Below are 20,569 nucleotides of genomic sequence, written 5' to 3' on the forward strand. Positions count from 1 at the left end.
GGAGATTCAATCAAGTATTAATAGACAGACCTATGGCCGGTGGGGAAAGGTTCTCTCTCTCTTTAGAATGAACATTTGCTGCTGCATTGACAATTTAAAAATGAAAATAAACTTCTACAGGTAACTCTACTTATGTTTCACAGCCCAAGTGTCAAGATAATATATTCTTTGGAGATAGTGGTTCAGCTATCTCATGGATACTTCTTTTTACCCCCGCACAAACAAAAGTTTTCAATATTACGCAGGGCTTTGGATTAGAACCCACTCACTCCCAACATCTCCTTGACAACAGTCTGGGGAGCGTCACCATTTACTGCTGAAGTCCAGGTGCTGAGGGGGCAATGGGAAGGGCTTGAAAGTACAATAAGAAAAGCATTAGGCAGAGGAGTCTACGTGATAAGAAATAATGAGCATAAAATACAAGCAAGGAAACCATCTTTTCTATAAGCAATGTCTTTGAACTTTTACCACAGACCTCCAATTATCTGGTTCTTATTGCTAGGATTTCCAAGAGCGGGAAAAGTATAGAACAGGAAAATAAATAGATAAGGACAGAGAAAACTAATTGGAAAATAAAATCTGATTTGGGAGGGAAAAAAATTAGCAAAACAGTTTCTTTAAAAAGATCAGGGCCACCACTCTCTGGGGTTTCTTGAACATCCTTAATGCCCACAGAGAGACCCAGGCTCCTAGATTCCCATGCACTCTGCCAGAGTGCCAACTCTGAATGATGTCTGTTAGACATTAGAACTTCCATTTATGTGTTATCTTGGGAAAAAAGGGTTACATGATCAAAATAGCTACAATAATAAGTCAAGAGCTGGTTCTTTAAGAAATAGTAAATGCCTAACTATGGAATAAAATTTGTTATAATCCCCAAGTCTGACTTTGGAATGATGTGTCCCCAAGTTACCCAGAAATAGGGTGAAATGATTGCAATGGAATTAACTATAACTCGTAATACATAAATGAAGATCTGAAGTTCCTATGTGGGTACTTATTCTCATTGTAAATACTATGAGATCTTGGGAATCGGAGACAACGAGGAATGTACATCTCAGGATCATTTCTGCATCTTAGAATCACCAATCTGGAGTAGAATTTAGAAGCAAGATTTAGGTTCCAAGTTGCTGTTTAAGGAGAAGAAAGAGTTATGGAGAAAAACAGGAAGTGTGGCGTCCCTGGGTTTGTATTTGTCACCCCTAAACAACCTTGGTGCGTTGGAGAGGACCATCAGGGTTTATACACTCCCAACTGTCAACTCTGCTGAACTATCAAGGCTATAAAACGACAATGTCCAAACAGACACCGTCAATTCGACAGCTGGGAAAATGAAAGTGTGGGCAACGGTTTTGCTCTCACGGAGTATAGGTGCCCCTAACTTTTGTGAAGGGAGCAAGCCTCCATGTCTCCATCCACACACAGGTGGAAGAGGAAGTCATCTGAGCCAGTAGAACAGACCACACACAGCATAGGATTTAGAGTGGTATCAAGCTTTCAGATCCTCTGGAAAGACTGTAAAGCCCACTACTATATTCTCACTAGAGGGGCCATTATCCTGGTACCAATTACTGCCCGCCCCTTTCTTCCCACTGACCGTATTCATTGTACTCAGAAAGTTACTTTTTTTTTTTTTTTTTTTTGAAGAAGGACTTAAAAAAAATTCCCTCCTCCTGGTTGGCAATACAAATGAGAAAAAAAAACACTGGGAGTGTTGGTCTTAATCAGGCTAGACTGAGGCAAGGCTTAGGGAAGGGACCAACCCACCAGTCCAGATTGGTGATCTCTACAGCTGCAGAAACATTTTTTTTTTTTTTTCAATTCCTGAAAAAGAAGTTAGAAACAGGCTGTTAACAACACAAGTCACACAACTCACAGCCCTCATTCACAATCTGAGACTGAGGTCGGCTAGCTGCATAAAGGCCCGGGCCCTGGCAGGTGTATGCGTATACCGAGGGGCATCTCTCCCTACCGTGGGGAGTTGAATCCACTGTCCACTGTGATGCTGCTGCTGTCCATACTGTCCAGGCGGGCTGAGTGGGTGGCTCTCTGGCTGCTGCTGCTATCAGTTTCTTTTGGGGTGAGAAGGGTGAGGTTCTTCTCAAACTTCCTCTGCAAGTCCCTCTCCTTCTCTCTCTCAAGAAGCCACTGCATGGTGCCCACATCATCTCTGTTTTTCTCCTCCTCTGTGTTTTTGTTGGCCCCTTCCTCGGAGTCATCATCATCAGAGACGTTGTAATAGTCAAAAGAGGCCTCCTGGTTCCCTCCAGTCTCCTGCTGGCGCTGGCACGTAGGCATGGCTTGGGCCACAGACGTCCCAAGGGAAGGTTCCAGTTTGTCGCATCGGCCTGGCAGTGTGTCGGCAGGTGACTTCGGGTGAGATTTGAGGAGGGACAAGCTGGATTTGTGGTAGCTGTTTACAGACAAGGTGCTGTGTAGAGGTTTGAACAGTGTGTCCTTGCTGAATATTTCTTTCCTTTTGTCCAGGCTGCTGGGTTCTGCGCTATGATGTTGGACCAGGCGGCCATTGGCCATCCCCTCTGTCACACCACCAGAGGTAGCAGGGCCCCCACCTGGCCCTTTTGGTGACTCCTCCTTGTGCCCAACAGGCTCCCTGGAAGAATGAGGGGTTTGCCTCTCAGATGGAGACAGCTTTTTTACCCCCTCCACCAGGGTCAAAGTGTCATGGTCCTCTTTATTCTTCCCCAAAGGAGACGGTGCTGTGAGCACAGTCTCGCTGGAGGTGTTGCACTGAAAATAGTCATCCACAGCTGTTTTTGCCGGGCAGGGGTTGAGTTCCCCGTAGGATGGCATACTCTCAGGGGGTTTGCCTGGCTCCAAAAGGCTACAAGTACTGGAAGGCTCCTTGCTGCCACCGACTATTTCTGGAATGCACACCTCTTTATAGCTGGCAGGGGAAATGTGAGCCCTCTGATGACCAATAGTCGGCGCCGGCCTTAAAGTACTGTCGTCAATGTAGGATTGGCTGGTGGTCTGGTCATCTTGGCTGCATCCTTCGGCCAGGTCTTCCGGAGTCCCGAGAGAAGACGCGCCCAGGGGGCCTTTGGAGTTATCCATCGACCTGGATCTCTCCTTGGCCTTGTTGGATCTCTCGTTCCTGGACCTCCGGTCCTGGGTATGGCTGTGGCTTCGGTGCACTTTGGAGTGGGAGCTTCCCCTGGAAGGTTCGGGAAAGGGCATCTCCGTTCTCCTTTTGGCCAGTTCGCCAGACACATCCCATTCCGGCGTCATGGGGAAATGGGACTCGATCACGTTTGTGTTGCTGTGCATGATGAAGTTGTCTCCTTTGTGCTCGATGATAAAGCAGCCCTCCCTGGGGGCCCTGGTTAGAGGGTCGCAGAATTCGTACTCCCTCTCCCCTGGGATATCCAGATGTGAGCCATCCGAAGGATCTCCTTTCGACACTCGAGTCTTGCTGTGGGACCGAGACTTCCCGTGGGACTTGCGGTGAGTCCGGCTCTTTTTACTCCTTCCGCTGTGGTGGGCCGAGGACCCGGCTTTGCTCCGGTGAGCCTTCTCTTCTTCAAGTTTCTTCATCAGTGCCGTGTGCCTCATGACGTTTTCCACTGTCAAGTCCGGGTTGATGCGCCGTATGATCTCCATCTCCACCTCCCGGGGGATGGTGGTCGGCGTGTCCTCGTCCCGGAGGGGCCACTCCTCGGGAGGAAACTGGGCAGAGAAATTGGCCAGCTGTTTGGTCTTGTCTTTCTTAAAGCTCAGCCGGAATAACTTGAGGCCGAACTTTTTGGACTGCTTCTCACCGTCTTTCGGTTTTGAGAGAGTTTCGGTCTTGTAAGAGAAATTGATAGTGCTTTTGCTTTTTTCAGTGGGCGGCACCTGGCAGAGCGGCGGAGGGCAGTAGGGGTCTTTGCAGTCCTTGGCGGGTTTCCTCTGCAGAGTGGAGGCATGCATGCTGTGCACGTCTTCTCGGCAGCAGTGGCAAGAGTCGCAGTGCTTTCTGGGTAATGTCCTTTCCCTGACGCAGCCTGAGGCAGAGGGCGTTATGGTTCCGGGTTGTGGAGAGGTACACTGAGACCTGTCAGGTACCCTCTCATCCAAGTGGTACCACTTACTGTTAGTTCTTATGAGGGAAGGAGTGATGAAGTAAGTCTGTGGGGTCACAATGAAATAGCCATCTGGAGTCGGGTAGATTTTCCTCTCCCGGACCAGTGTGTTTAGGGTATGCCTTAGAATTTCTTGGCTTGGGGTTGGAACACCTAAGAGAGAAACAGAGATGTTTATGAGAGAAGAAGGGACAGGCTGTGCACCCCTGATTTTCAGAGTCCTATTAACATTGCCAAATTTGAAGTGTCACCCCATGGCATGCAAGGAGGCTTCAGAGGTGTTTATTAGGTGTAGTGTGAATCCCAGTTTTCTCTGATGACTCCTATGATGCAGGTTCCCACCTAGAGAGTGAAAAGGTGTTAAAACAGGGCTAGGATTGGGCATGGAGAAGGGTGTTGGGACTCTTGGTCCGGCATGTGTGAGACCTTGTTTGGGTTCCATGCCTTACACCACCACATCAGAAAAGTTGCTGCAAGAGAGAGAGATGGAAGTCACACAGAGTTAGTTTGTTACTGCTACGGAGTCTTTCTTGAACATCGGGAAAGAAAGACTATTTGGTAAGGGACAGGAAGATGAAAAGTTTCCTATGAAACTTAAATTTATATGACACAAATTCATGGAAAATAAGTTTTTCAGTAAGATCACCAGAGAAGTGAGGTTAAAAGAGCTACCTTGATATCAGAGAATACTACACACATATATTGTGTGTGTAATTACTTTATTATACACTCATTTTTTAAAGACTGTTTATTTAAAGTTAATTTTTATACATTTTATAAAAGGGTAACTAGATTTGACTAGTCCTTTTTTAAACCTCTTTTAACACTGAGGTTATAATATAATTACATCATTCTCCCTGTCCTTTCTGCCCCCCAAGCCCTTCTGTATACCACGCTTTGCTCTTTTTCAAGTTCATGGCTTCTGTTTTCATTAATAGTTGTTATATGAATGTATGTAGATGCATCTGCATACACTTTATGTAAGCCACTCGGTTTGTATAATGTTACTCACACGTATGTTTTCAGGGCTGGCATTTGGTCTTGGGTAAACAGTCGGGTGCTCTTCCCGAGAAGACATAATCTCTCCCATTCTCAGCATCCCTTAGATACCTGTAGCTACACCCATAAAGTCTCACCATTATGACTGCCTAAACATGAGTTGAACAAGGACAACGACGACAGACATTTCATGTCTTGGGGAGCCCCCATTTGTCAGTGTCAGGCATATCAAGGGTGGTGATGTTTACAGAACTGATCTGAATGGTATAATTCAGAAACAGGCCAGATGAAATCATATAAGTACCGCCAATGCTTGACCCACAAAAAGGGCAGTTCCACGGGTCACAGTCAAAGCAGTACAATATGGAGAATGAAAGATTGGATTCCAAGGCCAGACTGTTAGATTGGAAGCCCCACTCTATCTTTGACAATGGAGTTATTGGTTGAATTGTTCATTCTTTGCCCACCTCATTCCCTATTGTAGTTTAGATCTAGAATGTTCCCTAAAACTCATGCGTTAAAAGCTTGGCCTTTGGCTTGTTGCTATTGGGAGTTGGTGGTACTTTTAGGAGGTGAAATTTAATGGGGGGGGGGGCAGTCTTTAGGTCAATGGCGCCCTTGAAGGGGGCTTCCTCTCTCTTTTGCTCCTGGGCTGTGATCTTACCATAGAAAGTAGACTCACCATAGACCTAAAAGTCATGGACCCATCTAACTACAGGCTGAAACCTTTACAACTGTGAACCTAAATAAATCTTTTCTTTTTTACAAGTTTTAATTATAATAAGAAGTTAATGCCTTCTCACCAAATTCACACCTTAAAATGCTCACTCCCCCAGTAGTCCCTTCCCCTCCATCTGACCTTCGTTTGGAGCTAGGGTCTTTGCAGGAATAGCCAAGTTAAAATGGGGTCATTAGAGTGGGTCATAATCCATTAGGAGTAATGTCCTTCTGAAAAGAGGAAAATGACACCGAGAGAGGCATAGACAGAAGATAATGTGAAAAGACACAGGTCAAAGATGGCCATCCACAAGTCAAGGAGAGATGCTTGGGACAGAGTCTTCCCTTCACAGTCTTTGGAAGGGAACAGACAGCCCTGCCGGCATATTGGCTTAGGATTTCCGGTTCCCAGAACTGTACACTACGACACGTTTGCTGACTTCCCTGGACTGCTGCAGCAGGTCCCAGCCAGTGGCATCTTTACAGCATCTGGCAACCTAACCTCTGAGACAACCAGTCTCATAGAGCAAATGGGAGTGTACACGAGTTTGGAGCATGCGTAAGAGTGTGTGCCAGAGAGCAAGTACTCAACAAACACTAGCCATTAGCAGTCTCAACCTTGGGTTGGGAGCTATGGAACCCCAGACTACCTTCAAATGAACTAGAACAGCTGGGTGAGCCCAGAAGTCTGTGTGCCCTTGATCCTGCCAAACAATGAAAGTGGGGTCTAACACATTAGAGCTAGTCTGGTATTCTCGGGGGGAAGGAAGTTTGTGAGTAGCATACACCATCCACATCTTTGGAGGGCATCCTTAGCAAGGTGCCGAGGCTCCCACACAGCATTTGACTAAATGCAGTTAATTTTTTAGTTGCATACTTTAATTTAATGCTCCACTTTTGATGAATGTACCCTGATTTTTTTTTTAACGAATGATTTGAAGACTGGTATGATAAAGTTTGTTTTTAAATTCTGTGATATTTGTACGAAATAGAAACTCATTTTAATGGAATTTGTGATATTACTCCAAACCATGCAATTCTTGGGTGCCATCACCAAAGAAAAAATTGCTACATGTGAGGTAAGCAACTTGAAAGAGTTTTTTACATCCTACTAAGAACCAGAGGTTACTGTCGAACAGCAGAAAACCCCATTCAGAATAAGACTCCTAAGATGAGCACACATGGCCGCACTGTGCTCACAGATGACGACATTGTGGGCACAATGCTCAAATAACAAACGTACATATCTTATATGGTAAGTTCCATTTGTAAAACTCCACAGCTACCAGGGAGTAATGGCCCATGCCTGTAACCTCAGAACTCATCAGGAGGACTGAGATGAGTTCGGGGCCAGCCTGGGCTACACAGTAGTTTCTGATCAGGCTGGACTATATAAATAAACCCTTTCTAAAATGAAAAAAAAAACCTTATGATTGATTAATTCACCTTGACTGTTACTAAGGAAGGTAAGTTATACTTCTTTTTATTTCCTCTTAAGTGTGTCTGTGTGTGTGTGTGTGTGTGTGTGTGTGTGTGTGTGTGTGTGTGTGTTTGTGTATGTATACACCAAATACGTTTGGTTACCCGCACAGGCCAGAAGAGGGCTTGGATCCTTTGGGACTAGAGTATCAGGTGATTGTGAGCAGCCCAACATGTGTGCTGAGGACCTAACTTGGGTCTTTGAGAAGAGCAATGAGCATTCTTAACTGACAAGCCACCCCTCTAGCCCATGAATTGTATTAAGAGCAATCATTACTGCTGGTCTTGGAAAACTCATAGATTTATATATAATTACCATTAAGAAAAATGTCTCTAGCTCTTCCCAAATGAAGGAACAAGAAAGAATCTGTGCTCTGCATACCTGTGATTCTCAGTTACACCCGACAAACAGCATTTACTTTGAAAACAGAAACCACAAGCATGTTTCCCCTTGCCATCCAAACTTTTTTCACATGTCTACCTTGGCTTTTCTGGTTCAACTGAAAGCTGTAAATATTGATATTTAGGTTACTATTAAGTCCTAATATAGTAACTGATATTTCTAATCATCTATCTAACCCCGAGGTTTACCAGACACATACTTGGAGGGTTAACCTGACAAAGTGATGATCATTTGCATACTTCACCATGTCCAGATTCTACACCAGTAGTTTATTGTGAATCAGGATTTGCCAAGAACAAAGCTAAGCTCCGTATTCTAATCAAGCTAAAACTAGACCTTTCCCTTTTCCATGCCGTTACATCTTCCAAAGCAAAGGCAGGTATTTAAAGATACATCATGACTACATGGTGCTTCTTGGAGCCATATTTTGCTTTAACCCTTCAAATCTGATTAATTCTCAGAACAGAGAGCACACATATGTGTGTTTTGTGCTAAGCAGTTTGGATTAAGGGCACTTTTATTTTGAGATAGGACCTGTGTACATTGTTCAGACTAGCCTGGAACTGGTGGGCTCAAGCAATCTTTATCCATTACCTTCATTAGTACCTGGGACTACAGGCACACGATTTTATGCCCAGCGTTAAACTGAAATGTTTAATGGGCTTCATTATATTTTTTTTTTATTTATGAAGAACACTGAATGGGTAGTCAGATAGAAACACAGATCTGCAGCTAATGCGAAAGTCAGCTCCAACTCTACATGCAGTCCCACAGTCCTCTACATCCCTGAAATCTGAAGTGAGCCGGCCTTCCTTGCGGAAAGATCCACTCTAACAAGGATTAACCCAGTGTAACTAAGCTCTCATCCTGCATGAATGGGTGAGCAGTTCTTTGGAAGTATGAAAAACAAGCATTATTTTAAGATCTTTAAAAATATTCTTAGGCTGAGGGTGTGGTTCTGTGGTAGGAGTCTTGCTTGGCATGCACATGGCCCTGGATTCAATACCTGGCAGGGCCATGTCTCTCACACCACACCACACACACACACACACACACACACACACACACGTGCATGCACACACACCATACACACCATACACAGCCCATACCATACACATACACACACACAGCCCACACCATACACACACACAGCCCATCACATATACAGAGTCCACAATACACATACAAACAGTTCACACAAACAGCCCACACTACACACACACACACACCACAGTCCATCACACACACAGAGTCCACAAGATACACACACACACACACACACAGTTTACATGCACATACAGCCCACACTACACACACACACACACACACATACACACACACACACACACACACACACACACACACACACACACCATAGCCCATCACACACACAGAGTCTACAAGACACACACATATACACACGCACACACACAGTTCACATACACACTGCTCCAGGCACACATGCACATGCAATTCTGTAATGGAAACTGGTACATAGAATTTGTTGAAATGATTTTTCAAAGTTCAACTTATATTAAAAAGATTCATACTATCATTTGTTTCAGGGTACATTTTTACTAGAAGACCTAGAAGACTTTATTCTTTGAAATTTAGATGTCCAAAATCGTAAGAGGTCACATTTGAAATTATCCTTTTTATTTATAAAACACACATCAAATATAAGAATTCAAATATTTTAATAATACTTTGCTAGACTTCAAAATCTCTTTTTCAAATAGTAAAGTACAAAAGGAAGTGAACCTTTAGATGGAAGAAGGTATTAAAAAACCTTCCGGTACCGTCATTGAAAATGGACTTTTCAAGGAGAATTGAAATAATTTTAAATTCTCAATGATGTTTTGTTATGATATCACTGATGGAAAGCAACAGATAAAAAGAGGAGGGGAAATGAAAGAAGGAAGGGAAGGCAAGGAAATCTCCTTTTTTATGAAATACTAGTTAAATGTTTGCAGCTATGAAGTCAGGCATAATGGCGTGCATCTGTAGAGGCAGGATGGTCCAAGAAAGTTCACGGCCAGGGTGGTCTCCCCAGTGAGACTGTGTCTCCAAAAAACAAAAGCAAAACTAAAGGGGGGGGGTAGCTGTTACTAAAGAAGAATTTAAGTAATTATTTCCATACCCTGCAGGGACCAGGAGTTGCCAATGCTTTTCTGTAAAGAGCCAGTTAGTAAATACTGTAGGCTCTGTGAGTCATGTGACCTACGTGGCAACTCCTCCACTCTGCCACGAGGTCCAAGGAGCCAACGCTAATACAGAGATATCAGGAACGGCTTTGCTCCAATAAAACTTTATTCACAAGGACAGGTGCTCCTAGGCCTGTAGGGCATGCTTTGTGAAGCCCCACCCTTGTGTAAAGTCCGCACGACGGTTTTGCAGATTTCTGGGTCTGACCAATTGTCATCAGCACCACACAGATGGAAAGGCTTAGTGCCTCTTTTCCATAGAAGCTGGCAAAAGTGTCAGCGATTCATTCTTCTACAAGATCTTGTAACTTGGTAATACTGTTTGTTGCTCAGCAGCGAATAGCATTTTACGATTGCATACCAGCTCTGCGTTCTTTCTTATTTTATCATTATGGGAGGCACGGAACCGCTTCTGAGAAAGTCATGTGGCTTCTCGTGGATAAATAACAATATGAAGACTTTAAAAGCAGCTGGACTGATGGATGTCTGAAGCAGTGGCCTAGGTATACTTCGGGGAGAAGGGCATTCCTGTACTGAAGAGTGGTGTTTGTCAAATTATTGCTCCCTCTTACCTGGGGATTTGTGTCTCTTGCTACCAGTGGGAGAGGTGTGCCTGGCAGCTAGAAAGGGGGACCATAGTGAGGAATGCTCAGGGACAGTAAATGTTATTACATTTAGGATAATTTACAGGTTGCAAGTGTAGGTTGATTCTAGTCTTTGAATAGCAATATAGAATATAAAAACACTGAAATTGAAAAAGGAGAGGGAGAGCATGGTGGCACACGCCTTTAATCTCAGTACTCAGAAGGCAGAGGCAGGCGGATCTCTGTGAGTTCGAGGCCAGCCTGGTCCATATGAGTTCCAGGACAGTCAGGGCTACACAGAAAAGCCCCCGTCTTAAAAAACTAAAAACAAAAAGAACCATAACCAAACAGGAAATGTAAGAAAAAAAAAAAGGGGGAGGCGGGAGGAGGGCAAAGTACTGGGAAGGAAATGCATAGTTTCTTTGAGGTCAAAGGAAACGTATGGAGACAGAGGATGGTAGGTTGTGTTAATGATCTTCATAGAGCTGGTTCTTCTATTTGTTCCGTGTGTGTGTGTGTGTGTGTGTGTGTGTGTGTGTGTGTGTGTGTGTGTGACCAAAGGGTCAAGGATTTTTTTCCCCAAAGTCATGCAGTCTAGGCAGAACAGGGCCACCTTTCTAAGCCCCAGCTTACTCCTGGGGCACCCTCAGACACAGGACCTACGTAAAAGGTTTTGTTGCATCTCTCTGTCTGTCTGGTTGCTTATCACCCAGGATTTCTGCAGCAGAAGCTGATTCAGCCAACAGCTTAGACGACTAAAGTCTCTTTGAAAGCTGAATGAACATCAGGTAATCACGTGTTTATTTTTAATGCGATTTCTATTGCAGTCTAGAAAGGGGCACGGTATTCAGCAAGTGGCAAACCGGCAGCCCAGTAAGGTGCACACTGCCCATCTATTCATACATGTTAAAATGTGCACGCATAGAACCCCGCCTGTACCTAAGGAAATTTAGAGATTTCACGGTAAACGGGATTTTGAAATTCTCTTGTAACATTAGACTTGGCCTCCCTGGCAGGGGGCACCACACTGGATGGGAATAATGAGGTACCTCCCTTGAAATGGAGCATGCATGTGTAGTATATACCACGCCAAACAACTCGGTCTGCTGGGACCATCAACAACCGTTCACACTGCACCTATACCTACTGTCTTTGTTTTGTAATAGTTAAGAAAAAAAAATTTTTTTTCCTTTTAAAAATGAAATCTCAATTCCTGAAGGAACATTTTATTAAGGCTCATCAGAGCATACAGCAAACATGCAGGGCATATTCATTTTAGACATGATTTCTGTAGTTGAACTCTTGGGACTAAATGTTCCAGATGTTTCTGATGAACCTCAGGTTTATCTATTTAAGGAAGACTGAACTGCAATGGATGAGCAGCATCTTGGTCATCTTTGCCAATTTCTTATGGTGTTGGCTCATTTTTTTTTCCTCCTAAGCATCAAGTTAAAAAGTATTATATCAAAAAATAAAAATAAATAAGAATAAAATAAAAAGTACTGTGCCTAAAGGAGTGACATTGTTATTGCTATTATTTTAAGTTAAAAAAAGAAAAGGTTTGGTCAGTTTGAGTGAAGATTTTTTTTTTTTTTGCCTTAGTGTTCCTTTAAAGCCCTGGAGCCCACGCCCCACATCCACAGCCCACATCCGTTTGGAAAGAGCACTATTCTTCCTCATTACCTGGGAAACATGTCGTCAGGTGTTCCATCAACGCTTCTTGGGTGACAGGCTTTCTTGCAGAGTTCATCGCCGAGATGGCCAAGCAAAGGATTTCCCCGAGTGGAATAAACTGAGATTGACTGATGGGGGACATACTGATTGGTGACACATCACCTGTGGGGAGACAATTGTCAAGTGAGCGGGTTCATTAAGACACCCCACCATTCATTACACACACACACACACACACACACACACACACACACACACACACACACTCACGCCTTCACCAGTCACGCCCCCTCAGGATCATCCTCTATTGCTCGCATTATGAAGTCAACCCGCTTGGAACACTGAAACTTGTTGAGATCACAGCGGATTCCACTCCGGGGGTAAAAGACTTCCACGCACAGTGGAAGCTCCGATAATCTCAACAAGCAAAATTCTCCTTAAAAAACCTGAGATCTCATTTGAAGAGTGAGGGGACTAACGTCTTGTAACAAATGAGGCTTTGAAAAAATCATTTCTGCTTTTATTAGCATGGAGATGATTTATGGAAACAACCACTGTTCACACTTCAAAAAAAAATGAATTTGTGGTGAGTAATGGTGATTCGTTCATTCAAATGTTGAGGGTCTTTATGTGGCAGGCATCTGCCAGAGGAATTGGGGGTCACGCAGAAAGAGAGGCATCCCTTCCACAACTGACTTTGCCTCTGAGCAGCTTTATTTAAGTGGAGGAGACAGACACAGCCAGCGGTCAAGGTCACGGTGTTACGTGGCGGGTGCACAGCAGATGATGGAACAGTAGGCTTAGAGGAGGATGCAGGACAGCAGTAGATATACCTGACAGTGGTATATAGTGGTATATAACATAGTATATAACATATATATATATACACCTGACAGTGGTATATAACATAGAATGTGTATATACCTGACAGTGGTATATAGTGGTATATAACATAGTATATAACATATATATATATATACCTGACAGTGGTATATAACATAGAATGTGTATATACCTGACAGTGGTGTATAGTGGTATATAACATGTGTATATATATATATATATATATATATATATATATATATACCTGACAGTGGTATATAGTGGTATATAACATAGTATATAACATATATATATATACACCTGACAGTGGTATATAACATAGAATGTGTATATACCTGACAGTGGTATATAGTGGTATATAACATGTGTATATATATATATACCTGACAGTGGTATATAGTGGTATATAACATAGTATATAACATATATATATATATACACCTGACAGTGGTATATAACATAGAATGTGTATATACCTGACAGTGGTATATAGTGGTATATAACATGTGTATATATATATACCTGACAGTGGTATATAGTGGTATATAACATAGTATATTATATATATATATATATATATATATATATATATATATATATATATATATACACCTGACAGTGGTATATAACATAGAATGTGTATATACCTGACAGTGGTATATAGTGGTATATAACATAGTATATAACATATATATATATACACCTGACAGTGGTATATAACATAGACTGTGTATATACCTGACAGTGGTATATAGTGGTATATAACATGTGTATATATACACCTGACAGTGGTATACAGTGACAGAAGGACTCAGGAGCAGGGGACCAGAGGGCTTCTCTAAGGCTTTGAGATCGGAATCTGGTGTCAAGGGGCAGGAAGGTGGCTGGTGGCAAGGAGATGAAGATGAATTGGGGCGGGGGGGGGGGGTGACGGGAGCTACAAGCAAGTGTTTTTCTGGGAAGCTGTAAAGAAGGGGTACAGCTCTGTAGGGGCAACCATGAGGCCACAGCTAAGTGCTCAAGGCTTTCATCGAATGAGGAGCAGTGAGCTGCGGGAGGAATTTAGCGACTGGATAAAGCAGGTGTGAACCTCACCAAGATGTGGTGTGGTAGCCCTGCAGATGATCACCTGGAAGAAGACAGGGCAGCTTGTAGTGGAATAGAGACCATGACCTTCTGTACGTATTTACCTGCTATAAGGGAGGCTGAAAACCTAGTGTTGAAGGCAAGAGGCGTGGATTCATTAAGTATCAGCCAGTAACACAAACATCTCTCTCTATTTCTGAAATCTTTACAGTTTGAAGACGGTCCAGCTGGCTCCCAAGGATTCCCAGAATTTCCTAGACACTTCTGGGGTGGGGGTAGCCTCAGAAGAGGAAGAGACTAGGAGAGCAGAGGGGTAAGGTGTCTGCTCCCGATACCCAAGTGCCACCTGAGTTATACTTAGGGGTTCCGTAAGATTTTACTATAAGAGAAGTTCTATAAAAAGGATGAAAACAATCAGCAGAGTAGGTTTTCTTTACTGATCATGTTTACATAAAACTCATTTTTCTTTTTTTAAATTTTATTTTATGTACAAAAATGTACATAACATGTGCATGTGTGTGCATGCACGTGAGTGCAATGCCCACAGAGGCCAGAAGAGGGCACTGAATCCCTGGAACTGGAGTTACAGGCCACCCAATGTAGGCGCTGGAAACTGAACTCAGATCCTCTGGAAGACCAATATATGGTCTTAATGGCTGTGCCATCTCTGCAGCCCCCCCCTTTTGTTTTGTTTTATTGTTTCTTAGGCATGCTTTCTCATATAATAAGCTAACACAGCTGGCCAAAGAGAAGGATCCAGTCCGCCTGCAACTTTAATCAATATTCTCTCCAGAAGATGTCTGGGTGCTCTGAGGCAGCTCAGCGCCCCTGCTGTCAGGGCACTTAGAGCTGTGCTTAGATACATCTCCTAGGTTGTAGACAGGTACAGAGGACCCTAAGGAAAGAACTTGATCCCAACTTTGAAATGCCGTAATGAATGAAATTAGGCAGCAGAGCTGGAGTTCCCTGAGTGTTGGAATAAGTCCAGCTGGTGTATGAGACAGAGCAGCAGAAATCCAGTGGCCAAGACCTGGGGCTTGTACCCCCTGCTGGAGCCCAGTTCAGTTCAGTGCCCCGCTCCCCGACTGCATCACTCGGGGGACCCCATCAGCTCTGTTACGGCTTCAGGTGGATATGAGAGGAGTAACTGATACTGCTAGTGGGTCAAATTCAAATTCAGAAAAGGTCCAAGGAGATTAGGAAAAAAAAATCAGCGGAAACTAGGAACACATCAAAGATAGGTCCTACAAACTCTGGAACTCTCCTGAAGCAGAACCCTCCGAAAAATTTTCATACTATCTGGTGAAGGAGCAGCAGTTGGAAATGGACACATGGGATTTACAGCTGTTACTAAGAAAGCTGGTTTTGTGCACCGTGTGGGGAGGTGCTCAGTTCACACTGAAGAATTGTGTGTTGGGATTATGTGAGTGGGCAAGTACACAACAGCGTATTTACGCTTTCTTTTTAAAGGATATACACATTTTTCTAACAAAATCTTATTCAAACGTCTGATGCACAAGAGAAGAACTTCCGCTGATAGGGCAAAGCATGGGTGGGGGATGGGCACTCCCTGTATTAACCCTTCCCTCCCACCTGAGCAGTGGAGCACAGCCAGAGGCCTTCAGACTCTTTCTGACTGACTTGAGAGGTCTGAAGCTGGCTTGCTTTCTGGCAGAGTGGCTACTCTAGTCCCCTGGGACCTCCACGTCTCCTGGAGTGACTTTAACAGCCAGGGGAAAGGAGGGTGGGGTCTGCCACCAAAGGGAAAAACCAAAGCAGATTCGGAGACCTCTGGAGTTTACACACCACTTAGGAAGTTAACACCTTCAAAAAGTGTCCTCTCATAACAAAAACTTCTCAGAGGACCAAGACGCAGAGACACTAAATGTAATTGCTTTCGATGTAGGTTGGAATACTTGGTGATTCTGCATAGACTACAAAAGACTTCTCGACACTGATGCCAATTAGCAAAGCAACTAGTTGGTGCCTCTCCTTCTGCATGAAGGTCCGTTTCTGTCATCTGCGTGACAGATTTCTTCTCATTCACTGCGCCCACTGTGAGAGGCAGACACTGTGAGCATGCCTGGGCTATATTTTTATTTATTTATTTATTTTTTTGCCAAGAGCTCATTTCCCTATAACCATGACTATGTACAGTAACTTTTAATGCAGGCTACAGAACAAAATGGAGATGGGGTGGGTGTTCAAGATATCAGTCTCCATGCCGACTCATGTTCATTCTGCATTAAGAGCGATTACTTCCCACTCCTCGTCCGTTCCCAAATCAGTCCACACTGTCTGCCCCAGCACTTCCTTGGATCTGTTCCTGAACTCCGCCTGCAGCGAGCACCATGAGCACCATGTATCCCACCTCCCCATCTCTACTGAAAATGACCGTCATCTCTCACCTGGTCTGTTACATTAAGTTCATGGCGCTCAGCTTTTCTTCCTTGGTTTTTAATAGCCCCTTTCTCCAGAGCAAACAAGGTCCCCCTAAGAAATCGTAAATCACGCCGCTGCCCTGCTTAAAACCCCACAGCACTGCCTTTTACACTCCGAGAGAAACCTGATTCCTTACAAGTTCTACAAGGCTTGCAGTTTGGACCCACCTAACTGCCTCTGTGGGATAAAGCCCCATTTACTCACACCTCCTTTCCCATTACAGGCTCACAACACCCTGTTCTTGGATCCTGCCAAGCTTTTTCTGAACTCAGGCAGGGTCTTTGTGATTTTGATTTTGCTCTTGGCCAGGGAAACTTCTGGGGTGGACTTTTCAAGGACTGGCCTCTTGTCATTCTATAGATCACAAGTGAAAAGCCATACTCCCCGGGGAAACCCACTCAGACCACCCAAGCCAGTGCTGGGCTTCACTCTCTGAAAGTGTGTGCGTGCTCACGTTTACAGCATACTGCCTGTCTCATCTGCTAAACAGAAACCCCACAAGGAAGAAGACGTGAACACCCTGTTCCCAGTACCTACAACAACGTAGTGCTTACCCTAGATACCCAGTACATGGCTAGTGAATGAATACTCTTTTTTAATGATGTAATAATATATGGAATTTCTAGGGTTTCTGTTTTGTTTTGTTTTTGTTTTTTGAGACAAAGTTTCTCTGTGCAGTTTTGGTGCCTGTCCTGGATCTTGCTCTGTAGACCAGGCTGGCCTCAAACTCACAGAGATCGGCCTAGTTCTGACTCCTGAGTGCTGGGATCAAAGGTGTGTACCACCGCTGCCCAGCTCTGGGGTATTTTTTTTTAACCACATTTTTTATCTGGATTGTGTTAAGCAATTACAAAACAGAGACCAAATACACTAAACCATTTGATTTTTAAAAGACTCTCCCTAATTAATTTAATAAAAGATGCCCCCCAAACACAGTATTTATCATAGAAAAGATGTCATACATTAGGTGAGATTTAGAATATGTGTTTAAGATCTGTTAAAGAAATCATAAGATCTCTCAATACAAGATAACACAATCAGAGTTATCAAGATTTTCCTGGGATCTTTTATCAGCGTGATTAATGAGACAACTAGTCACTCTTAAAATATGCCACTAGAAAATTCTTCCAAGCACTAGAGAGATAGCTTAGCAGTTAAGAGTGCTTGCAACTCTTGCAGATGACCCAGATTCAATTCCCAGCACCCATATGTTGGCTCATTACCATCTTTAACTCTAGTTCCAAGGGATATGACACCCTCCTCTGGTTTCTGTGGGCACCAGATGCATGTGTGGTATACATTGACACATGCAGGCAAAACACCCATACACATAAAATAAAAACAAATTATTTTTTTAAAGAAATAAAGGGAAATTCTTTCAACAACTACTCCACATTTATTTTTTTTCCAAGAAGACAAGCAACCGTAAACACTGCCAAAATATATAACTCAAAGATCCCAGCATTTTGCATAAACTATGAATCATACCTTACTTGTCTGTATTTTTATTTTTACTTTATTTACGGGCATGAATGTGTGTATGCCATGTCTGTGGGTACCCTCAGGGGCTAGAAGAGGGTGTTAGAATCCCTGGAGTTAAAGGCAGTTGTGAGCCACCTGACTTGGGTGTTAGAAACAGAACCTGGGTCCCCTGGAAGAGCAGTAAGTGCTCTTAACCAGTGAGCCCTCTCTCCAGCTCCCCTCTTGCCTATAATTTATAGGATGGATTTTTCTGTTGTCAGACTGTGTTTGAAGACAGTTAGGGAAAGTCAACATGAGCTCATGGGTACTTTGTGGGTTAAAGAATTCTTTCTGAACAGCTGTTGCTCCCCCTACCATACCTAAAATAAAGTGGGGGTGGGTAGAGTAACTAGTCTTTATTTTCTTACAAAATATCTACTTAAATACAGTTCTTTGGGTGCAAATGCCCAAACCAGGATAATTCAGATACTATCAAGCTCAGAGGAGGCATTCAGTGTATTTCTACCAAGTGAACATCAAATATTTTCAGGGGTACGTGAAGAGCACTTAATGTTTAGAGCAGGTGACATTTTGGACACTGTTTCCAAATACATTACTTTGTGGGCTGGTTAGCATGAGGAAGATAAATTAGTGGGCTGAACAAGAAGGGTGCCAAAGATGGTCTCCCTCCCATGAGAGGCAAGAGAAAAACCTGCGGAGCATGAAGAGGCATGCTGAGCGTGGAGAGCTGGTAGCTCTGGGGCTCAGCTGGAGCAGGCTCAGGGGAGATGAGGAGAAAAGCGGAAACCTGAGCCTGGTAGACCAGAAGGCTTAGAACTCACTCTCACTAATCAAGGTATTGCCCACGTTTTCATGGGGTCGTCATGTGACATGCTTCTTGTTAGTCACTCTCCTGTAACTGCGGAATAAACTGGAGCTGACGACTGCCATTCCCACATCAACCAGGAAAGCCTGACACAAGAGGACAGCCTAGGTGCTTCCGGTCTCCCTGTCTACAGTCCTCACGCCCCGCTCAGAGAATGGCACCGTCTAGCACAAACATTTTAACTATTTAAATCTCTATTTTCTCTTCCAACTTCTGGGCAGTTACTTTAGTTGGAATTACTCCTTCACACACACACACACACACACACACACACACACACACACACACACACACAGAGAGAGAGAGAGAGAGAGAGAGAGAGAGAGAGAGAGAGAGAGAGAGAGAGAGAGATTCTCTCCCAAGTAACCACCTATTCAAGAAATATGCAGTGCCAATCAAATACCATGAGGTCCTTAAGTTCCAAAAGTGTTCTATCTGGGTTCTGTTTTGGTGTGTGTGTGTACAACACACAATAAAACTCTATCTTTTATAAATTTCATTTTCTCCTTTTCAGTCACTCGTTCGGGCTTGCCTCACTCACAGCCTTTGCATAGGAGAAAGATTACACAACTTTTAAGATGTGATAGTCATGACAACTTTTAAGATGTGACAGTCACGACAACTTACATTCACCCCCACTAGGACAACAGAGTAGCTTTCTAAAGACTGCTTATGACAAAAGCATGTACATACACCTATCTCAGTACACCTTAAAAAACAAAGAAACAAACAAAAAATCTTCTCCTTACAACTGTGTAGGACAAGGAGAGCTATAAGTTTTCCAAGAGCATTGTATCGTAATAAATGGCAATCTTAAAAAAAATACACCAACATCCATGTTTGTGTACGGTCTGTTCCCCACCACACACACACACACACACACACACACACACACACACCACACACACACACAGAGAGAGCCTGAATTCAGAATAAATTGTTCTGTCTCTCTGTATCCTATTTTTCACTGTAAATGTTCATTTAATCTCTACTATGGGTTGAAGGACTTCATGAAATTCATATCCCAGATTCTCAATTCGTATACAATATTCCGATTCTAAACAATTAGTTGGGGAACTTGGTTGTTTGGAATTGGGAAACTCCTGTTCTATGAAGGCACCAGAAGATACACAGCTAAGAATTCAATTTCCTTTTTTCTTTTTAAAATATCATGTGATAGTCTTCATATTTACCTGCTATATGTCGGGAGGGCATGTATGCCACAGTGTACATGTGGAGGTCGGGGGGTAGACTGCAGGAGCTGCTTTTCCCTTCCAACACCTAGCTCCTGGGACCGAACTCAGGTCGTCAGGGTTAGTAGCAAGCACTTTTACCAAGTAAGCCTTTTTACTGGCCCAGAATCCAGTCTTTTAAGACAGATACAGTTAGTTATCTGGTAGCCTGGTTCCTTGTCTGTAAAATAAGGGTTTGGATGGAATTGTAGCAATGATTTCTTCAGACTCCAAAGGTCTGTGATTCTCTATTTATTCGGCAGGATTTTGGCAGAAAATCAAATCATAACACATTTCCCATGCCCAGCTCTATTTCCAGGTGTTGTAGAAATTACATCCATGTTTATCTGATCTGGAAGAGGCTTTAATTTTCAAAGAAATGGCTAGTTGCGTCGGCTATCATATTCTTCCCTTGCATAATAAAGCCTTCGTGGTTTATTCTAATGCAAGTCCTGATGGAGCTTTGCTCCTCAG

The 20,569-nt window shown here is 43.4% G+C and overlaps 1 protein-coding gene across 6 annotated transcripts in view; it reads right to left on the reverse strand.

Annotated features, from left to right (window-relative positions):
- The window catches only part of Stox2 (storkhead box 2), a 234,588-nt gene that overhangs the window by 9,464 nt on the left and 204,555 nt on the right, over positions 1–20,569 (reverse strand). For all 6 annotated transcript variants that reach the window (XM_052752254.1, XM_052752259.1, XM_052752255.1 and 3 more), the window contains 2 exons: positions 12,155–12,307; positions 1,973–4,238 (listed from right to left, as the gene is read on the reverse strand). In XM_052752254.1, coding sequence (XP_052608214.1) covers positions 1,973–4,238; positions 12,155–12,307 — 2,419 coding nt within the window. The remainder of the gene's footprint in view (positions 1–1,972; positions 4,239–12,154; positions 12,308–20,569) is intronic.

The sequence above is a fragment of the Peromyscus californicus genome, unplaced genomic scaffold (assembly GCF_007827085.1).
Source record: "Peromyscus californicus insignis strain IS unplaced genomic scaffold, ASM782708v3 Scaffold_23__1_contigs__length_62951481, whole genome shotgun sequence".
Lineage (NCBI taxonomy): Eukaryota > Metazoa > Chordata > Mammalia > Rodentia > Cricetidae > Peromyscus > Peromyscus californicus.